The sequence below is a fragment of the Eurosta solidaginis genome, chromosome 5 (assembly GCF_040869045.1).
Source record: "Eurosta solidaginis isolate ZX-2024a chromosome 5, ASM4086904v1, whole genome shotgun sequence".
NCBI lineage: Eukaryota > Metazoa > Arthropoda > Insecta > Diptera > Tephritidae > Eurosta > Eurosta solidaginis.
Window position 1 is genome coordinate 11,558,330 of NC_090323.1, and position 17,759 is coordinate 11,576,088.

At 28.7% G+C, this 17,759-nt stretch overlaps 1 protein-coding gene across 5 annotated transcripts in view; it reads left to right on the top strand.

Annotated features, from left to right (window-relative positions):
• Window positions 1-15,593, top strand: part of nrm (neuromusculin) — an 819,260-nt gene extending 803,667 nt beyond the window's left edge. For 2 of the 5 annotated variants that reach the window (XR_010953392.1, XR_010953393.1), the window contains 2 exons: window positions 4,067-4,228; window positions 9,552-9,688. Coding sequence is in view for 3 of the 5 variants with exons in the window: in XM_067786945.1 (XP_067643046.1) it covers window positions 9,552-9,701 (150 nt within the window). In the remaining 2 variants the exon portion in view is untranslated. Of the gene's footprint in view, window positions 1-4,066; window positions 4,229-7,000; window positions 7,265-9,551 lie in introns of those variants that run through there. The other 3 variants (XM_067786945.1, XM_067786946.1, XM_067786947.1) reach the window with 2 other exon arrangements.
• Window positions 15,594-17,759: the final 2,166 nt, after the last annotated feature.

The window sequence follows — 17,759 nt, forward strand, 5'->3', positions numbered from 1 at the left end:
TGAGATCAGCAATGTCACAAGCAACGTAGCCAATGCGCCACAAATGTCTGTTAGCGCTGAGTCACCGCGTGTGTTTGTTTCAGCTGGACGTAATGGTGGTCATGTGAAATATATGTTGAAACAAAGTTATCGTGAAGCGCACATTTAAATGGCATGCGTTGGTTTGAATGCGGGCGAATGACGAGATAGCATAAGTATGCATGAAATCATTAAAATACAAACGTGTGTGAGAGTCAAGAAAGAAATTCTTGGAAAAACAGAATTGTTGTAATCTTATATGCACACCACCTGTAGGTAGGCAACGATATAGATATTAAAGTTGAAATTCAAATAACATCTCCTTGGACTTTTCTGAAATCCGGCGTTTTGTATACTGCAATAACCAATATAAGCAAACAAAGGCAAAATTTTCATGCATAAAATGCTCAACGCCTATTATTACCAGGCCTGGAGGCACTGCGACCTTTGTGCAGATCTATTGTGCATTGGTCCACGCCTAAACGTATGCAATACTTTTTAATACAAAATGAAAGTTCTTCGTAACCGTACTAGCTAATAGCAGTCTCAAAACTATGAATATATAAAATTAATGGCCAGGAAAAGTGTAAATACAATTAGTAAAAAATGAAATGATACCAAAAAGAAATTGCAAATAAATTTTCAAGTTGTGCCGCCAACTTTGCCACGATTAAACATGTTATTTGAATAAGTAAGTACGTACTAAGTATACTAAGTTATAGATTAAGTACTAAATAGAATATAGCAAATAAATATATAACATTCATACATATTTGTATATATGAACATTTACTTCTATTTATATTGAAAAAATTTTTCGTCATCCATTGTCATGCCTTATCCGGGAGACATACCAGAATCAGCGTTTTGCAGGCTTAAACGTAAAATGGCACTAAGTTTTTATGACACAGAAACTGGTCTGCCACAAACCAAATTTGGCAAGCGATGACCGAAAAGCGTTTCAAAATATCCTGGGCTAAAAGTAATTTTAGGGTACCCAACAAGAAAAAAAAAATACAGGAAAAGGTGTTTAAAGTCCCACGGCGTTGTTCCTCGAGGCGATATTCCAAGAAAAAGTTGATATTATTTTACTTTTTTTTTGGGCTCTTCGAATGTTGTATGGAGCACAACGGACGCAAACACCCAGTCATAATCTTCGCCGTACCTTTGTGAAAATCTCTGTGCCACTCATCTGGCCTTAAATCGCTCCACTCTACCTTCAGCATTTTTCTTAGCTTTAGCCACACATTTGCTGCCAATTGGTGTTTTTCCTGGTGACAAATCTACAACTTCCCAAGTATTGTTGTGTTTGTGTGCTTCAATTACTTCATGCATTGCCGTGAGCCATTCCACGCTTTCGTCGCTTTGAATTGCCTCATTATAGTTATTTGGCTCATTTACGCTTCTAATCACACTAAAGTTGGATTCGATATGTAGGTACAACAACTTTTCCTGCCGGAAGATAACTAGACCTAACAACACTAAACACACATAAATACTTGCGTGTTAAGTTTGTTAGCTTTTTTCAAGAAAAAAAAAATAATAACAAAAAAAAAGGGTTTAATTTTAAAAATATTTTGAGAGAAAAAAATTTAAAAAAAATTACGATAGACATAAAACATTGCTATTTATGTATGTTTGTTTAATGGTGTGTTCAGTTTATACTTATATTTAAGAATTCATGAGCTTAACACCGGCTTATAATAATTGAATTTCAATTATTATGTTTTCTAAGAGAAACTGAAAAGAAAGAAACATTTACTGGCATATTGCGATGGAACCATTTCGAAAACCGCCAACGTAATCATCATCAGGCAATTTTGTAATGTTATCAAAGGTTTCACCGGGATTCGAACCGTGAATCACATTGTAAAACTACAGTTGCCTTAACCACTAGGCTAAGCATGAAAAGAAATACCAGCAGTATAGCCTAGCGGTTAAGGCTGCAGTTTCACCATGTGATTCACGGTTCGAATCCCGGTGAAACCTTTGATAACATTACAAAATTGCCAGATGATGATTACGTTGGCGGTTTTCGAAATGGTTCCATCGCAATATGCCAGTAAATGTTTCTTTCTTTTCAGTTTCTCTTAGAAAACATAATAATTGAAATTCAATTATTATAAGCCGGTGTTAAGCTCATGATTTCTTAAATATAAGTATAAAACATTGCAGTTTAATTATAAATACTTCAGTATGTATTTAATTCGTGTATAGGATACTAACGTTTAAACTGAAACCAAATATTGCATCGTCCGCTATAGTAACAAAGTATGTATATAATGTGATGTATATACAGTTATAAGTTGAATCTATTTTGTGCAAAAGTATTAGTAGCTTTAGAATAGAAATGGTCTTTTATTTATTTATTTTTTTGTTTTCTTTTATGTAGTACAATTTATTTTTAACTCAATAATTTGTTTTAGATATACAGCAGCGAACAACAAAATAGCAGTGAAATTTTTTTATAAATTTCGTCAATAAATGTCTGCTTTTATTTTCAATAGATTAATGTTATTATTATTAGAAAAAAAATACATAATTTGTGCACGACTATTGCTACTAGGATATTTTTCTGAATTTTACCGTTTCGTCACCCAGCTTTTTGGGAGCTGAGTTCTTAACTCGCTGCACGCTTTGTAGTTTGTCTCTAATGGCGTTTTCTTTTCTGAAAAAAAAAAAAATTTTACCTTCATGTTACAGTCTTAAATTAAAATTTTGAACTAGGCTACCTAGCGCTATTAAAAATGGCTCTATTTGAAATCGCAACTCTTTTCAGTGGAAAATATTTTGTGGAAGGAATACAGAATCTTACGGGAGAGCTAAAAATAAACAGGGCAACATTATTTTCAGAAAAAAAATTCCATAAATATTGCCTTTATGGGGCTATTCTTTTAACCTACAGTTTTAGGTAAATATATATCTTATATTTTTAATCCAAATTGGGTAGAATAATTTTAGGCTCGTTTAACGGAACTTGATCAGCGGCAGTGGATTTGCTAGCAGTGCATTATTAGCATTGCTTCCGCTGTTTACTATTATATCAAAAACTCGATAATTTGAGAAAAAGCTTCTATGAATTTTGCAAGTGAAACTACGCAAACCAATCGCCAAAAATTTTTCGAAAAAGTTCAGAATTTCGTTAAAACTTTACGAAAATGTCTAACTTTTTATTTAGAGTCTTATGAAATTTTTTGAGTACGCAATTGTGCTGCCCATTCAAAGCACAAGTTTTAGGCCTCTCAAAATTGGTATTGAATATCGGGGCTATTTTGTATTTTCTTCCCTACGAAGGGCACATGGTTTAATTTTTTATATGTAAGAAACTCTTGAATACACTTCTGGAAAGAATTTGACAAAAGTCAATGCGAATTTGTTACAATAAAATTTATTGCGCTACAAAACTGCATACTCAAAAAAATTAGAAAACTCTAAGTAAGCATTTAATTTATACGAAAACGATTTTGAGAGTAGTATTCATAATTTAATTTACGAAAGTTTTAGAAGATTTTCCCTAAATTAACAAAAATATAAAAAAGAAGTTAAATTGACGAATATTTTAAAAAATGTTCACTGATATTTCTCTATTCGCCGATGTATTATATAATATATGTACATATTTTTAAAAATTAAACCAGCTTTAAAGCATAGGTATTATTATTTTGAGAATATAATTTCAAGAATTTTTTTTATTTGTTAAGACTTTATATTGTCATTGTCGGGATTGATTATCCCGAAAATCTCGGGAGAAAAAAATTCATAAAATCGCCATCCCTAGTATGTGCATGTTGAACTTCTGCATAATATACCCAATATGCATATATCTATTTATTTTTTTTTAAATCTAAATAAAACGGCAAAATTCTATAATTTTTTTTTATTACAAAAACTTAACCCACATTGCGTCGCTCACTACAGCGCTCACATCAACACTTTACCAAAAATTATCTAACCATACATGCATACGCGCTTATAACACAGTTTCTCTGACAAACGTCAAAAAGTTTTGAATATTAAACACTTATCTCAACTTAATATCTCATTGTAGCAAGTATCCGATTTTGAGGATCCCTATAAAGGCAGTAATACATACATATTCTAACATAAAACCACGCATTATTTGCACTTTATAAATTATGGTAAAATATATTTATAAATGCGCAAAATATTTTTTGCTAAACATTGAGATGATTGAGTATTTTCCGAAAAGGTAAATTTAAAGGCTTTTTATTCTTGGCTTGAAAGTTTTGCTTAAAAAAAAAGTATATGCATTGCATTAAAAAATTTTGTTATTATTAATTTTAGTTATTTTCACATTTATTCTTCTGTCGTGAGCGCTCGATGTGTTGCGTTGTTCTGATACGTGTAGCTCAAAATAGTTGTATTCTCTAAATACGCTATCAGCACCAAAGTAGTGTAACCCACAATTTGTGTTCATTACGATTTCACTTTAAAATGCTTCCTTACAAAAAGAAGTTTTGAATCGATATTGAAGTAATGCACCGCCTGAGAGCAAAACCGGAATACAACACTTTTTTCCTAGCTTGTGTTTACATCATTGTTGCGCTCACAACATCAAATATATATGTATATACATCAGGTTGGTCCTTATAAAGCAAACTAACGATTTTCTCCAGTCTCATATCCAATACCCAGGTGAAAATTTTCAGATATAATGTTTTCTCCGCTTTGAGAAAGTTAAGGGATGCGTATAAGCGTAAAGATCTATGAAGACTCAAAAAATAAAATTAAGTTTTTTGTTTTTTCATACCCTAAAACGATATTATTGTTGTAGGCGAAATAATATGCAAATTCTTGTCTTAATTGTAACCGGTTAAGGAGTGTCGAGCAATGGATAAGTTTCATATTTTATTATACGAGCTTGACCCGTGCGCATCTGGCGCAACCAATATAAAAGTCTCTTATCAAATATCAACAGAAATCAGCTGTTCTATTAACTTACAGCTTGCATTGCCATCTAGCTTACAATAGCAACTGCCGCTAATGCAGTGCAAATATTCACAATAGTTCCATAGTACAAATAGATTTCTTTGTGTGCTCACAATCGTTTATTTTTAACAAATTATTTTATTTAAATATAGCTAAACAAAAGCACTACGACCAAAATTGCCAAAAGCTCGCTAATAGACCCAATCTCCATCTTTACAACCAAAACTTTATTTATAGATTTGGATTCCAAATAAGAGCGAAAAAGGGACTCGTACATAAAAACAGCAATTAGAAATAATATATATGTTTGAACCTACCTTCACATCGTAATTTTAATTTCAACCCCCGTGCAATACGCCTTCACCAATCCACTCGGGACCTAAACGTGTATGTTGCAGCGTCCCCTTTAATGTGTTCAATTTTGGTTACTACTTAGAAAACAAAAAATTTAACTAAAATTTGTTTAAGCCTTCATAGAGAAATCTTAGCCTTTAACCTTGTGCGACCTCTTAAACCATCTCCAATCGAGACCAAAATTTAGATTTAATACTTTAGACATGGATATTACCATCTGAAGGAATGCAAATGGAAAACATATTTTAACGAATTTACTGCAATTCCCCTTATTTGCAACCTTCTGCTAACGTTCGAATCACTAAACTGTTGAATAAATAACTCCACTATTCAATAATGCAAAATGCCTTTCAAAATAACAATACTATTACTCCCCAGATAGCGTCTTAAATCAAACTGATTGTCGTGCCTCTACTGTTGCTGCCTTTTATACTCTGTGATTTCTCGTTCGCATTTTCTAGGCGCTTCCATTTCTAGAATTTACTAGTTGGTTATCAGAATAACTACGTTTATAGCTTCTCATATGTGAGCACAATTATAATTGCATACTTTTGGGAGTATCTCAGATAAGATATCTGCATTCATTTGCGCGTCTCTTCGCCTCTGCGTGTAGACATAATGATTGATTTAATGATGTGCATACAAGTCACTGCTTAGCATCGGCTTAGAGATGATAGTATCCCTTAGTGCTGCTAATATTCGTTACAATATTTTATTGGATCTATAAGTACCACCCTAATGTAAATACATATACCACATTTATTTGGGTAAGTGCACTAAATTACTCTGGAAATAAAAAATTTGGTGTATCATGGCGTCTATACGTCTACATGTGCTGCTTGCTATTTTATGTCAAATACCAGCTTATATTTTTGGATTTACAATAGAATGTTTTATTCGCAAGCAGTATTCTCTGAACACACCTAAAAACCGACTTTTCATTGAAAGTAAAATTTTCTTTCAAGGAAATCAAATTCTTGCCATTTTCATCCCATATATCTAATGCACACATCACTGTCAATCATTTTTCGTTTTGTCCTTCAATGTTCATGTTTCATCAGTTTCAAATAAACAAATGTCTTTTCTCTCTTGAATAACAATTTAAAAATTACTTACTTTTAACCAAAAAATTCACAAATACATTTAAAATAATCAAGAAGCTTTAGAGTAACAATTTTAGCTTATGGAGGCCCAATATTGACAAAGCACGACAGAAAAATAAGTTATATTATTTTTACTTACATATTGAGTTTAAGTTTTAGGGATGTGTAATTAACCTAATAAATCAAACTATTAATCAAAAATTATAATAAATCATAATGAAATAATCAGTATTTGACTAAAAGTACATCACAAAAGGTTAGTTATTGGAAACAAATTGATTGAAAACTTTGTCAATTTTTGAATTTCAGCCTTTTTAATAAGCAAAATTAAATTAATCTGGGAATAAATAATACCAGTTAATTGAAACTGGTTAATTTCTGATTAATTAAATAATGAAATTTTGATTAAAATAATTTTCTAATAATTTCCCGATTATTCAAGGTTCAAATCGGGCTCAAGGCCAGAACAATAATTTTTTTCTAATGATAATTATTGTTATTTCTTAATTTTTCTAAATTTGAAAAAGTGTATTTTGTTTTTGAAATAGTAAGTAGAAAATTTTTTTTTTTTTCAGACAACCTGCCATAGCTGCGCAGATAGATCCATTTCGAAGGGTGCTAAGCCTTCATCATCAGTACGCTTTAGGCATGCTGCGCTAACCATTTAGCTATAAAGCGGTGGTTTGTTTGACTGGCAAATTTGCTACTTCTATTCCTTTTTACCAAATATATTTATTCAGTGTTGCGCTATCTCGTGCAAATCACTGATAATGCTGGATTTTTTGTTTATTGTCAATTACTTTGTTTGACATTCCCAAGTGCTCATGGTTTATTAACAATTGTTTTTGTTATTATCAGCCTATTGATAAATCATTCAAGGTTCGAATCGAGCTCAAGGCCAGAACAATAATTTTTTTCTAATGATAATTATTGTTATTTTTTAATTTTTCTAAATTTGAAAAATTGTATTTTGTTTTTGGAATAGTAAGTAGAAAAATTTTTTTTTTCTCTTTTAGAAAAATTAAAAAATAACAATAATTATCATTAGAAAAAAATTATTGTTCTGGCCTTGAGCTCGATTCGAACCTTGAATGATTTATCAATAGGCCGATAAAAACAAAAACAATTTCCCGATTATTCAAAAATATTGATAAATCATTAATTTATTAAATCAAAACTTAGCTAATGATTTTTCTGATTAATCAAAAAGATTGATAAATCATGTTCCGATATTATTGTTTACTCAAACAGAATTGATTAATATCGCAGTAACTTTTTTAATTTAAAGCAAAATGTTCAATATTTTGATTAACAAAATAAAATTAATCTGAAAGTTAATAATATCGATTAATTGTTACTGATAAATAAATATATGATTAATAAATTAATCAAATTTAAATTTAGATTGTTGTAATTCTCCTTATTAATCAAAAATAATGATAAATCATTAATGTATTAAACGAAAACTTATTTTTTTATTTTTCTGATTAATCAAAAATAGAAGCTGAATAATTTATTATTAATAAAATAATGAATTGAAAAAAAAATAATGAAGTTTTAATTATAACATTTTTTATAATTTTCCCGATTATTCAAAAATAATCTTAAAGACTTAGTTTGTTATTTTTCTCTTTAGTCAGAAAGTATGATAAATCATATTCTGATTAACTAGCTCCTGATTATTAGTTTTTTCATTTAAATCAAAATTTAAAAAATGTTTCCCTTAAAATTAAAACTAGTTTGTAACTAAATAACGTTGAGTAATTGAAACTGATTAATAAAATATTTAAGCTTGGATTATTATTGTTTTTTTGTATTTATTTTTTTTTTTTCAATGAAATATAATGATGCATTTTTAATGCATTAAATCAAATTTTTTTGCAGTTTTTTGTTTTTTATTTATCAGAAAGATTGGGGAATCAATTTCTGATTATTTAGCTCCTGACAAATTACTGTTTATTAAAAACAAATTTATTGCAAGCTGAGTCACTTTTTTTCAAGCGAAGTTTATCAAAGTTTTCATTAATCAAATCAATCTGGAATTAAATAATATCGGTGAATCGAAACTGATTAATTTCTAATTAATAAAATAACAAAGTTTTGGTTAATCGATATATTCGATTAATTGCTTAGTAACACATCCCTAAATTTAAGTTACTGAAAAACAACTAACACCAACTCTTGCTTACAAATAAATCGACTTGCACGAATCCTAATTCATATATATGGCTGTAGAATTCAGCGAGCGTCTTTCAATCGCATTTTTTTTCTATTCAGGAAGCATACAACTTAGTATACTCGGCATGGAAATATGGAGTAAGAGAAGTGCCATATAAGTAAAGTAAGCACTTTAAAATTTCCATAAGCCAATGACCCGCCTAAACAAGAACGAATTGACCTTTGGCTTAACGAATTTACCATTCGCGTCTCACTATAGCTTACATAAAAACGAAATAGCTGATGAGACAATTCTTTCGTGAATGGCATCAAGCACTTCGTCTCGCTAGAAATAAAATAGATTTTTTTTAATTGCGCCTGTAAACACGCAGAATATAGAAAGACGTCTTATGCAGAAAAACAACTCTAGCATCAGCCTTTTGGCGTACGTGAAGTATTTTTTTTAGGAATTTTTGGTGATGTAGTTTGTAAATTTGAAAAGATGTTATCCGTTTTGAAAAAGCTAAAAATTTAATTGGAGAACAATACGGAAAATAATGTCACAGATTTTCATAAGGCTCCGTACCTTTTTGCTGTACACAAAGAGCGTATAAGTATGCAAGTAATATTCTAACTTTTCATTAGACCAATTCCGCCATAATTTTACTTTCACAAACTTTTTAAAGAAATAATAGAGGTATATAAATGTTTGCTGTGGCACCCTAATGCAAATTCTGTATGGAAAATATCTTTATATGTTAAATATATCAGCTCGAAAGCAATATCAAATACTAAATACATATGTTTTATAGGCATCTAACTGTTAATGCTTGTTCGTCTTTAACCCCGCACTGGCTCTTAGCCCATTATGCCAATGGCGTGCAAATATATAACAAAACGCTTTTGATATCTTTCAATGTGAAATTTTGTACAAAAAACCATATTCTTTGAAATTGTCTTTCTCAATAGCCTCTGAGCGGTTTAGAATTTGATGACGAACTTATCTACGCTGATTTGGATAGTCAACATTATGGACCGATCAACTATAAGGCGGCCTCAGTTTATGCGCTCGTCAAAAAAGATAAGAAAACTGGTGCGCTGAATGAGGTAAAAAATTGAATGGTAGGAAAAGAGGGTTAATGCTGTGAACAAAAAAAAAGAGTTTTGCAATTGTAAAAATGCAGCGCTAATATGTACTTAAACGAAAACAAAATAATAAAATTATGTTAGAAAGAAATATACTTACTTAGAAGCGTATGTAGTAGAATTGGCTGCTGACCTCTCAAAGGAAAATATATTTTTAAATAAAACCAGTGCATTTTAATAATTTTTATAAAGCTTTAGTTAATTTTTTAGGGATTTTATTTCCAGTTTCTAACAAAAACATTTTTTTTTTCATAACATTTTTTGTAAAATTCATTATATGTGAGTTTTTTAAGCGAAACATTAAATAGCTAAAACTTTAACTAAAAATCATATAAAAAATACCAAATATAGTAACATAATATAATAAATAGTACATATGTAAATTTAGTAATCAGAAGAAGCGGAAGCAAACGAATTTCATACTTTTTAAAGCAAATCGCTTAAGCTCACTTAAGGCTTAAATTAATTAAAACAAATAAAAATAAAAAAAGTTACATATAAGTGAAACTATAAAGTTGTTGTTATTAATGTAATTAAGTTTAAACCAAGTCAAGTTTTGGTATATTGAAAAACTAAAAAGCCAAAGTAAATAAACTAAAAAGAAATTGTAAATTATTTGATTTGTGTAAGGTCATGGCACATCGCCTAGCTCACGAGTAAAGTTTTGCAGTTTTTTATTTTGTATAAAAGCAAAAGTAACGATTTTGCTTAGGTAAAGAGAATATTGCTAAATAACGCAAGTCAAGTTAAATCAATTTAAACAAAAAAATACATAAAACAAATATATGTCACGTTAATAAGCAAATTCTATAATCCTCTCGCCAAGCGCTACCAAAGTGAGAGAGTGTTTAAGTGCACTAAGTGTGAGTTATCAAAGCTTAATTATTTCTAGTCCCCAAATATTTTGTCTTTTTTGTAATGCAAAATTGCAAAATTTAGAACTTCCCGGTATATAGGAATTTGAAATAAACGGCGGTGAAATTGAAAAAGAAATCACTCAAGTTTAAGAGCTAAACAAGCCAGAACAAATTAAAAAACGATTCATAAGAAAGTTGCTAAAAACCCGTTTCAAAACCAACCAATTCCACGCAAAAATATGCGCTCCACCGGAAAAATCGGTTACCGGTGCGTAAATGTAACATTTTCTTTTATGAGTTCGTTAGCGGCAAATTACATACACGCAAATATACAAGTGAAGCTTATACAACATGTTAAAAAAAATATTTGTTTAAAACGATGCTTTCATGGAGAATTCTACTTTCCTTTATTCGAACGATTTCTTCCGTAAAACCACTTGATATCTTATTTCTACATCAACAATGCTTCCCAATTTCAATATTCCTATGCGAATCTCAAAATATATTTAAAACAGGAACTTCAACATATTAACCATAATGACTTCGGAAACCTTCAAAACGGAGTCTTTTAAGGCCGAAATTAGGCGATTTATGAGGTCAATATGTATCATATATCATTATATAATTAGTCTGATATCGGCGGACCATCACAAGAAGGGAGGTTTTTTCATATATAGCTCTTAAATGAGCTCAAAAAGAGCGTCAGACTAGGGACTCCATTTTGATTCCTTTATGACTCCTAATGTTTGCTGCGCATCCACAATAGTTCTAAATTACTCCGAAAATCATCATAAAATAGTAATTTCGGAAACCATTAAGTGCCCAAAATGACCTCTATTCAACCTCATATGATACTGGAAATTACTCTCATATCAGACGGCCATTGCTGAAGGGAAACCAGTTTCTTTCGAACTCCAAAATGCACTAACAAAGTACGTTAGCGCTCCAATTTATGGATCTTTTATGACTTCGTTCATTTTTGCTGAGGTATTACAGACTTCCGCGTTGAAGTAACAGAAATCATATCGTCCAGCATTATTGCACTAGCAAAGTGGTGTAAATTATTTACACATTACTCTAAACAATATACGACAATGAATTTGCTACGTCACTGCAAATACGCAATATCAAAAATCCAACTCTGAATAGCAAATCAGCAAAATTCAAAATAATTAATCTGAAGGTATATTATTAGGCTTTTCCGGTCTAAGTTTTTTTGTTTAAGTACGAAATAAAGTTACATTATTCCACTTTTCTAACCCAACGTTTCGCTAATAACTTTTTAGCATCATCAGGGTATGTGTTTATTTGTTAAATCTGTTACAAACAACATAATACAAAAATGTTAAATTACATACAAAATATATTGAGTTTGATAAATCCGTATGAAAAATCAACTAAAAACAGATAATAATACATAAAAAGCCAACTTACAATATTGCACTCTACCGAGGGTTTTTCCTCTTTTGAAATTATTTAAAACTATTGTTTTTGAATATACAACACTTTTGAAAAACATAAAAACATTGAACATTTATGGACAGTAAATCAGTACCATCTTAACGCTATGGTAATCTCGTCAATACTAAAATTATTTTCCTAAACACGTAATCTAAGCAGATGCTATATTGTCTGTATCTTCTTTCTTGTTAATCGTCTTTTCTCTTCTTTCCATGATTCCCAGGCTTTCAAAGTGTATCTTGTTGTTTCTTTCAGTTCCCTGTCAATAATCTTCGTACTAGTAAAGACAGCTGAGTGTCCACTTGATATTATGTGTTGTGATAACGCTGTACTGTTCTTTTGTTTTCTTATATCCGTTTCATGTTCGCCCAGCCTAACACCTTAGGGACGCTTTGTTGTGCCAATATATATTTTGCCGCATTCGTCGTTTGGTTTTCCTTTGCAAGTAATTTCGTAAATGACGTTGTTTTGTTGATGGATATCTACAGGACACTTTGTTCTTGTAAATATCGTTGACAAAGTGCGGTTTGACTTATAGGCAAGTATTGTGTTTGTTGTTTTTATTATGCTGTGATCAATATTTTCGATAAGTTTTGGTATGTGACGCTGTAAAACTTTTTCGCCGCTTTCGTTTCTCAATTTGTTCTTTTGTTAGGTTGGTTGCTGGGTTTCATGTGTTTCTCTCTATGGATGCAGACATCGAGAAAAGGTATTTTGGAGTTGGCTTCGATTTCCATTGTAAATTGCAGTTTTTTTTTGTGATATTGTTACGTTTAATTATAGCCAAGAGATCGTCCACATATTTACATATAAATTTTATGTCTATATCAAATCGTTGCTTAAGTTCCAAAATAGCATTGTCAAGTAAGTCATCCATAACAATGTCAGCGATTGTAGGTGAAATTGGATTGCCTATAGGCATTCCAAACGTTTGTGTATAAAGCTTATTATCAAATATAAAATAATTATTATCTTTAAGGCAGAAATCTAATATCTCCTGGAATTTCGGCTTTGGAATATTGGTTTTTTCCTTTATTTGATTCCATTTTCCTAGAATTATTTTCGAGGCTAATATAGTTGGTATGTTAGTGAACAATGAAACGACATCAAAGGACACTAGAACTTCATCATCACATAACCTTATATTATATTTACTAATGCGAAGATTATTGACAGGGAACGGAAAGAAACAACAATATACACTTTAGAAAGACTGAGAATCATGGAAAGAAGAGAAAAGACGATTAACAAGAAAGAAGATACAGACAATATAGCATCTGCTTACATTAGGTGTTTAGGAAAATAGTTTTTAGTATTGACGAGATTACCATAGCGTTAAGATGGTATTGATTTACTGTCCATAAATGTTCAATATTTTTATGTTTTTCAAAAGTGTTTTATGTTCAAAAACAATAGTTTTAAATAATTTCAAAAGAGGAAAAACCCTCGGCAGAGTGCAATATTGTAAGTTGGTTTTTTATGTATTATTATCTGTTTTTAGTTGATTTTTCATACGAATTTATCAAACTCAATATATTTTGTATGTAGTTTAACATTTTTTGTATTTTGTTGCTTGTAACAGATTTAACAAATAAACACATACCCCTGATGATGCTAAAAAGTTATTAGCGAAACGTTGGGTTAGAAAAGTGGAATAATGTTATTTTATTTCGTACTTAAAAAAAAACTTAGACCGGAAAAGCCTAATAATATACCTTCAGATTCAACAAGAACTGGTCGGAAATACACAAAATAATTAAGTTGTTCACGATCCGTAGCTTATTTATGCTAGCTATAGCAACGTTTCAAATATCAAATGCATAAAATTTTGAACTTTTGCATTGTCTGTCGGTTTGTGTGTTTATACACAAATAACGAAAAACTGATTTTAGGAACGGAATTCAGCTTTCAACGATGTGTTGTTAGAAGTTAAGCTTAAGACTTGGAACCAACTTCAAAGCTACTGCTTACTGTATGTAAAATTTTGGCTGTTTTTAGTGTGGAATTAAAGATTTTTATACATTTTTTTTAGTTTAAGAAACTATCTTAAAAATTTTCGGGACTTGGATAACAATAAAACGGGATTAGCAACTGGTATAGAAAAATCTACATACAGGTTGCACTCAGAGTGGTGCTTGCTGGAGAATGAATGGAGTTAAGTAATACGAGTGAGTTTTGGCATAGTCTAGAATTTTCATCTGTATGTAAATTTATGCTCGCACTAAATTTTAATTCATACATAAATACATAGACCTAAACATATATACAATATATAATTGAAACGAAAGGAATTTTTCTACTCAAAAGCAACCTGCAAATAGAAATTGATAAAAACTAAATATAAATAAAAAAAAAAACATATATATATAAATATTAAAATATCTGCATACATATGTATGTATGTACTTATAAATATAGCTACTAAATATAAATAATATATATATAGAAAAATTTAAGTAAACAAAAGGTAATGAAGCACACATATATTCATACATAGTTTTGTACATACACATATAAACAAATTTAAATATGAATCACTCATTGCAATTGTCTGTAACTATAGAATAACGAAGAAATAGTATAAGGAAATAAGCAAAAAAAAATATTTAGTAAAAAAAGAAAAAAAAGAAAAAATATAAGAAATAACTAAGAAAATAACTAAAAAAACTTTAAATATATATATTTGTTTGAAGTAAAAAAAAACATATGTAATTAATGAGAAAACTTAAATTTTTTACTCCCGAGACAGAGAAAATAAAAAGTAACAACCCGTTTTTACATATAGATTTCAGTTAAAGCAATTTTTGTTAGCGCGGGAAAAGGTTAATAAAATCCAAGCTCATTTTTAAAGCAACTCAATAAAGGAAGATATTTTAGTAAGCGTAATTATTTACATGTAATTGTTTCAAATTGTCCAATGTTAGCACACTAACACTATTAAGTTAATAAATAATTTATTTATTTAAATAACAATAATTTTTTCAAAAAAAAAAAAAAAATTACAAAAAAAAATATTTATTTCAAGATCAAAATATTTAGAAATTATATTTATTTATTATAAAAACACTAACATAGTTTATTTACTTAAAACAAACAAATTTAAAATACAAATATTTATACAAAAACGTATTTTCTTTTTTTTTTCCTTAAAAAAAATTAATATATGGGGTAAGTATATCAACCGCTCCACTTAAAAAGCTTCATCGCTTCGATTTGAATGATATTTGGTGAAATTGCTGTGCTATATAGTAGTGTTAATTTCACTTAAGTTCGTTCCTAAAGTTTGGATGGTTACGGAGATATAAGCGTCTGAATTCTCAATTTTTTTTGTGGAAGCATTTTTTCTATAAATCATAAGTTGTGTAATTGACTTTCTAAGAAGAAATGAATAAAACGCTTTCTAAAGTATTTTTTCCATTTTTTTTTTAAATTTTTTCAAAGAGGGGCATTTTTCATATTTTTATTTTTGAATAAAAGCTTGATATTTTTCCTTTAAAATGATACCTATTTTATTTTGGCACGCGAAAATCTCTTTAATACAATAATTTTTAAAATGTCTTTAAAATCAGTTCTTGAAGATTTTTCTATATCTTTATCTTCAAGAACTGATTTTAAAGACATTTTAAAAATTATTGTATTAAAGAAATTTTCGCGTGCCTAAATAAAATAGGTATCATTTTAAAGGAAAAATATCAAGCTTATATTTAAAAATAAAAATATAAAAAATGCCCCTCTGAAAAAAAAATTAAAAAAAATTTTTACTAAAATTTTTCTAAAAAATTTGTTTATATCTATATTCGAAAAGAATGAAAAAAAATACTTTAGAAATTGTTTGATTCATTTCTTCTTAGAAAGTCAATTACACAACTTATGATTTATAGAAAAAAGACTTCCACAAAAAAAGCTGAGAATTCAGACGCTTATATCTCCGTAGCCATCCAAAATTTAGGAGCGAACTTAAGTGAAATTAAAACTACTATATAGCGCAGCAATTTCACCAAATTTCATTCAAATCGAAGCGATGAAGCTTTTTAAGTGGAACGGTTGATATACTTGTTTTTATTTAAAATACAAAAATTCTTTCCTTAAAATTTTTTTAAAATTTAATTATTTATTAGAAAAAATTTTAATTAATTAACTGTTCTTATTTATTTAAAACAAAAAATTTCTTTACAAATAATTATTTATTCAAAACAGAAAATGTTTCAAAACGTTACATCCGAAATTATTATAATCGATCAAAAAATATTATTTATACAAAAAAAATTAAAACATGTCAAACAAACTATGAATTTAAACATTTAAGAAATGTAACTGCAGCAAGCTAAAAATTTAATATGAACTAATTAAATTTTAAATGCAATATTAACAAAAATTTAAAGCCAAATAATAAAGAAATGCTAATATAGCATACATTTATCGTTTATAATAATATGCAAATGTATATTAGGCTGAGGATATTGATAACAAATTTAGACTTCAGCAAATATATAAAAAAAATTAAACAATGAATGATGAAAATAAAAGGAAAATCAAAAATTTAAACAAAAATGTCTCTATGCTTTATTATAACTGAAAATGCTTACACAAAAGGTAAGAAAATCATAAAAATTTCAACGAAATACAAAATTATGACAACAATCTTTTTATTTTTTTTTCTCAAAATTTTTTTATTTTTACAATTTTTTTCCGAACTTTTTCGCCTTATTAAATTTTTCACAAAACAATTATTTTTGAAATACATAAAATTTTTTTTATGTTTTTGGTTTTGGTTTTTTTCTTCATTGTCGGAAAAGCAGCACTATAAAAACATACTCGTTGTTTTAACTTTATAATTTTTTTTTTTTTTTTTGTAATTTTTCAAACTTTTGCAAAATATGTTAAACTTTCTATTTTGTTTACTTTTTGGAAAAATATAAAAAAATTTTGTAAATGTTGAACATCTTTCTCTTGTCCTGGAACTATTAAACTATTGAAATAATACACAAAATATTCTTTTTTTTTTTGTATTCATATTTGTAATTTATTTAATTTTAACAGCATAAAATAAAAGGAGTGAAAAAACTCTTTTATTTAATTCTTTTATTTATTTTTCTACACTGTTTGGGAAAGTATAAAATACAAGCGTAATATTTTCAGAGCTTTTGTTCCTCTTTTTAGAAAACACTAAGTTAAAAGAAAGATACTCAGACCTATTTCCAATTTTTCAAAAAAATTTCAAAACAGGAAAAGTATTTTTATTTCATATTTTGTTGATTTTTTGCAAAAAACATATACAAATTTTCTGTTTTTTCAGAACCCCTTTTCCCATTTCTGGAACTTCTATGCCACTGAAAAGCTGCTCTGGACTCTATAAAACTCTTTTCGAATACATTTTTTTTTTTTATTTCTGGAAAATATATAAAAAATTACTTCTATTAAATATTTTTCTAATAACTATTTTCCTCTTCCCTTTCTTAATTTTTTTTGGGCACACATGAGAATTTTTCTTTTAGTTTTTATAAATTTTAAATTTTTTGGAAACACGTATGGAAATTTTTTTTTTTTTTTTTTTGGAACTAAGAAATTATTGCGATACTACACAAAATAATTTGTTAAATTAATTTTTATTTTGAAAAAATTTAAAATTTTTGAATAGTTTTTCTGTGCATTTTTCTCCTTTTCAGAAACCCTGGCATTATTGGAAGGTTCCTCAGATTTATTTCCCAGTTTT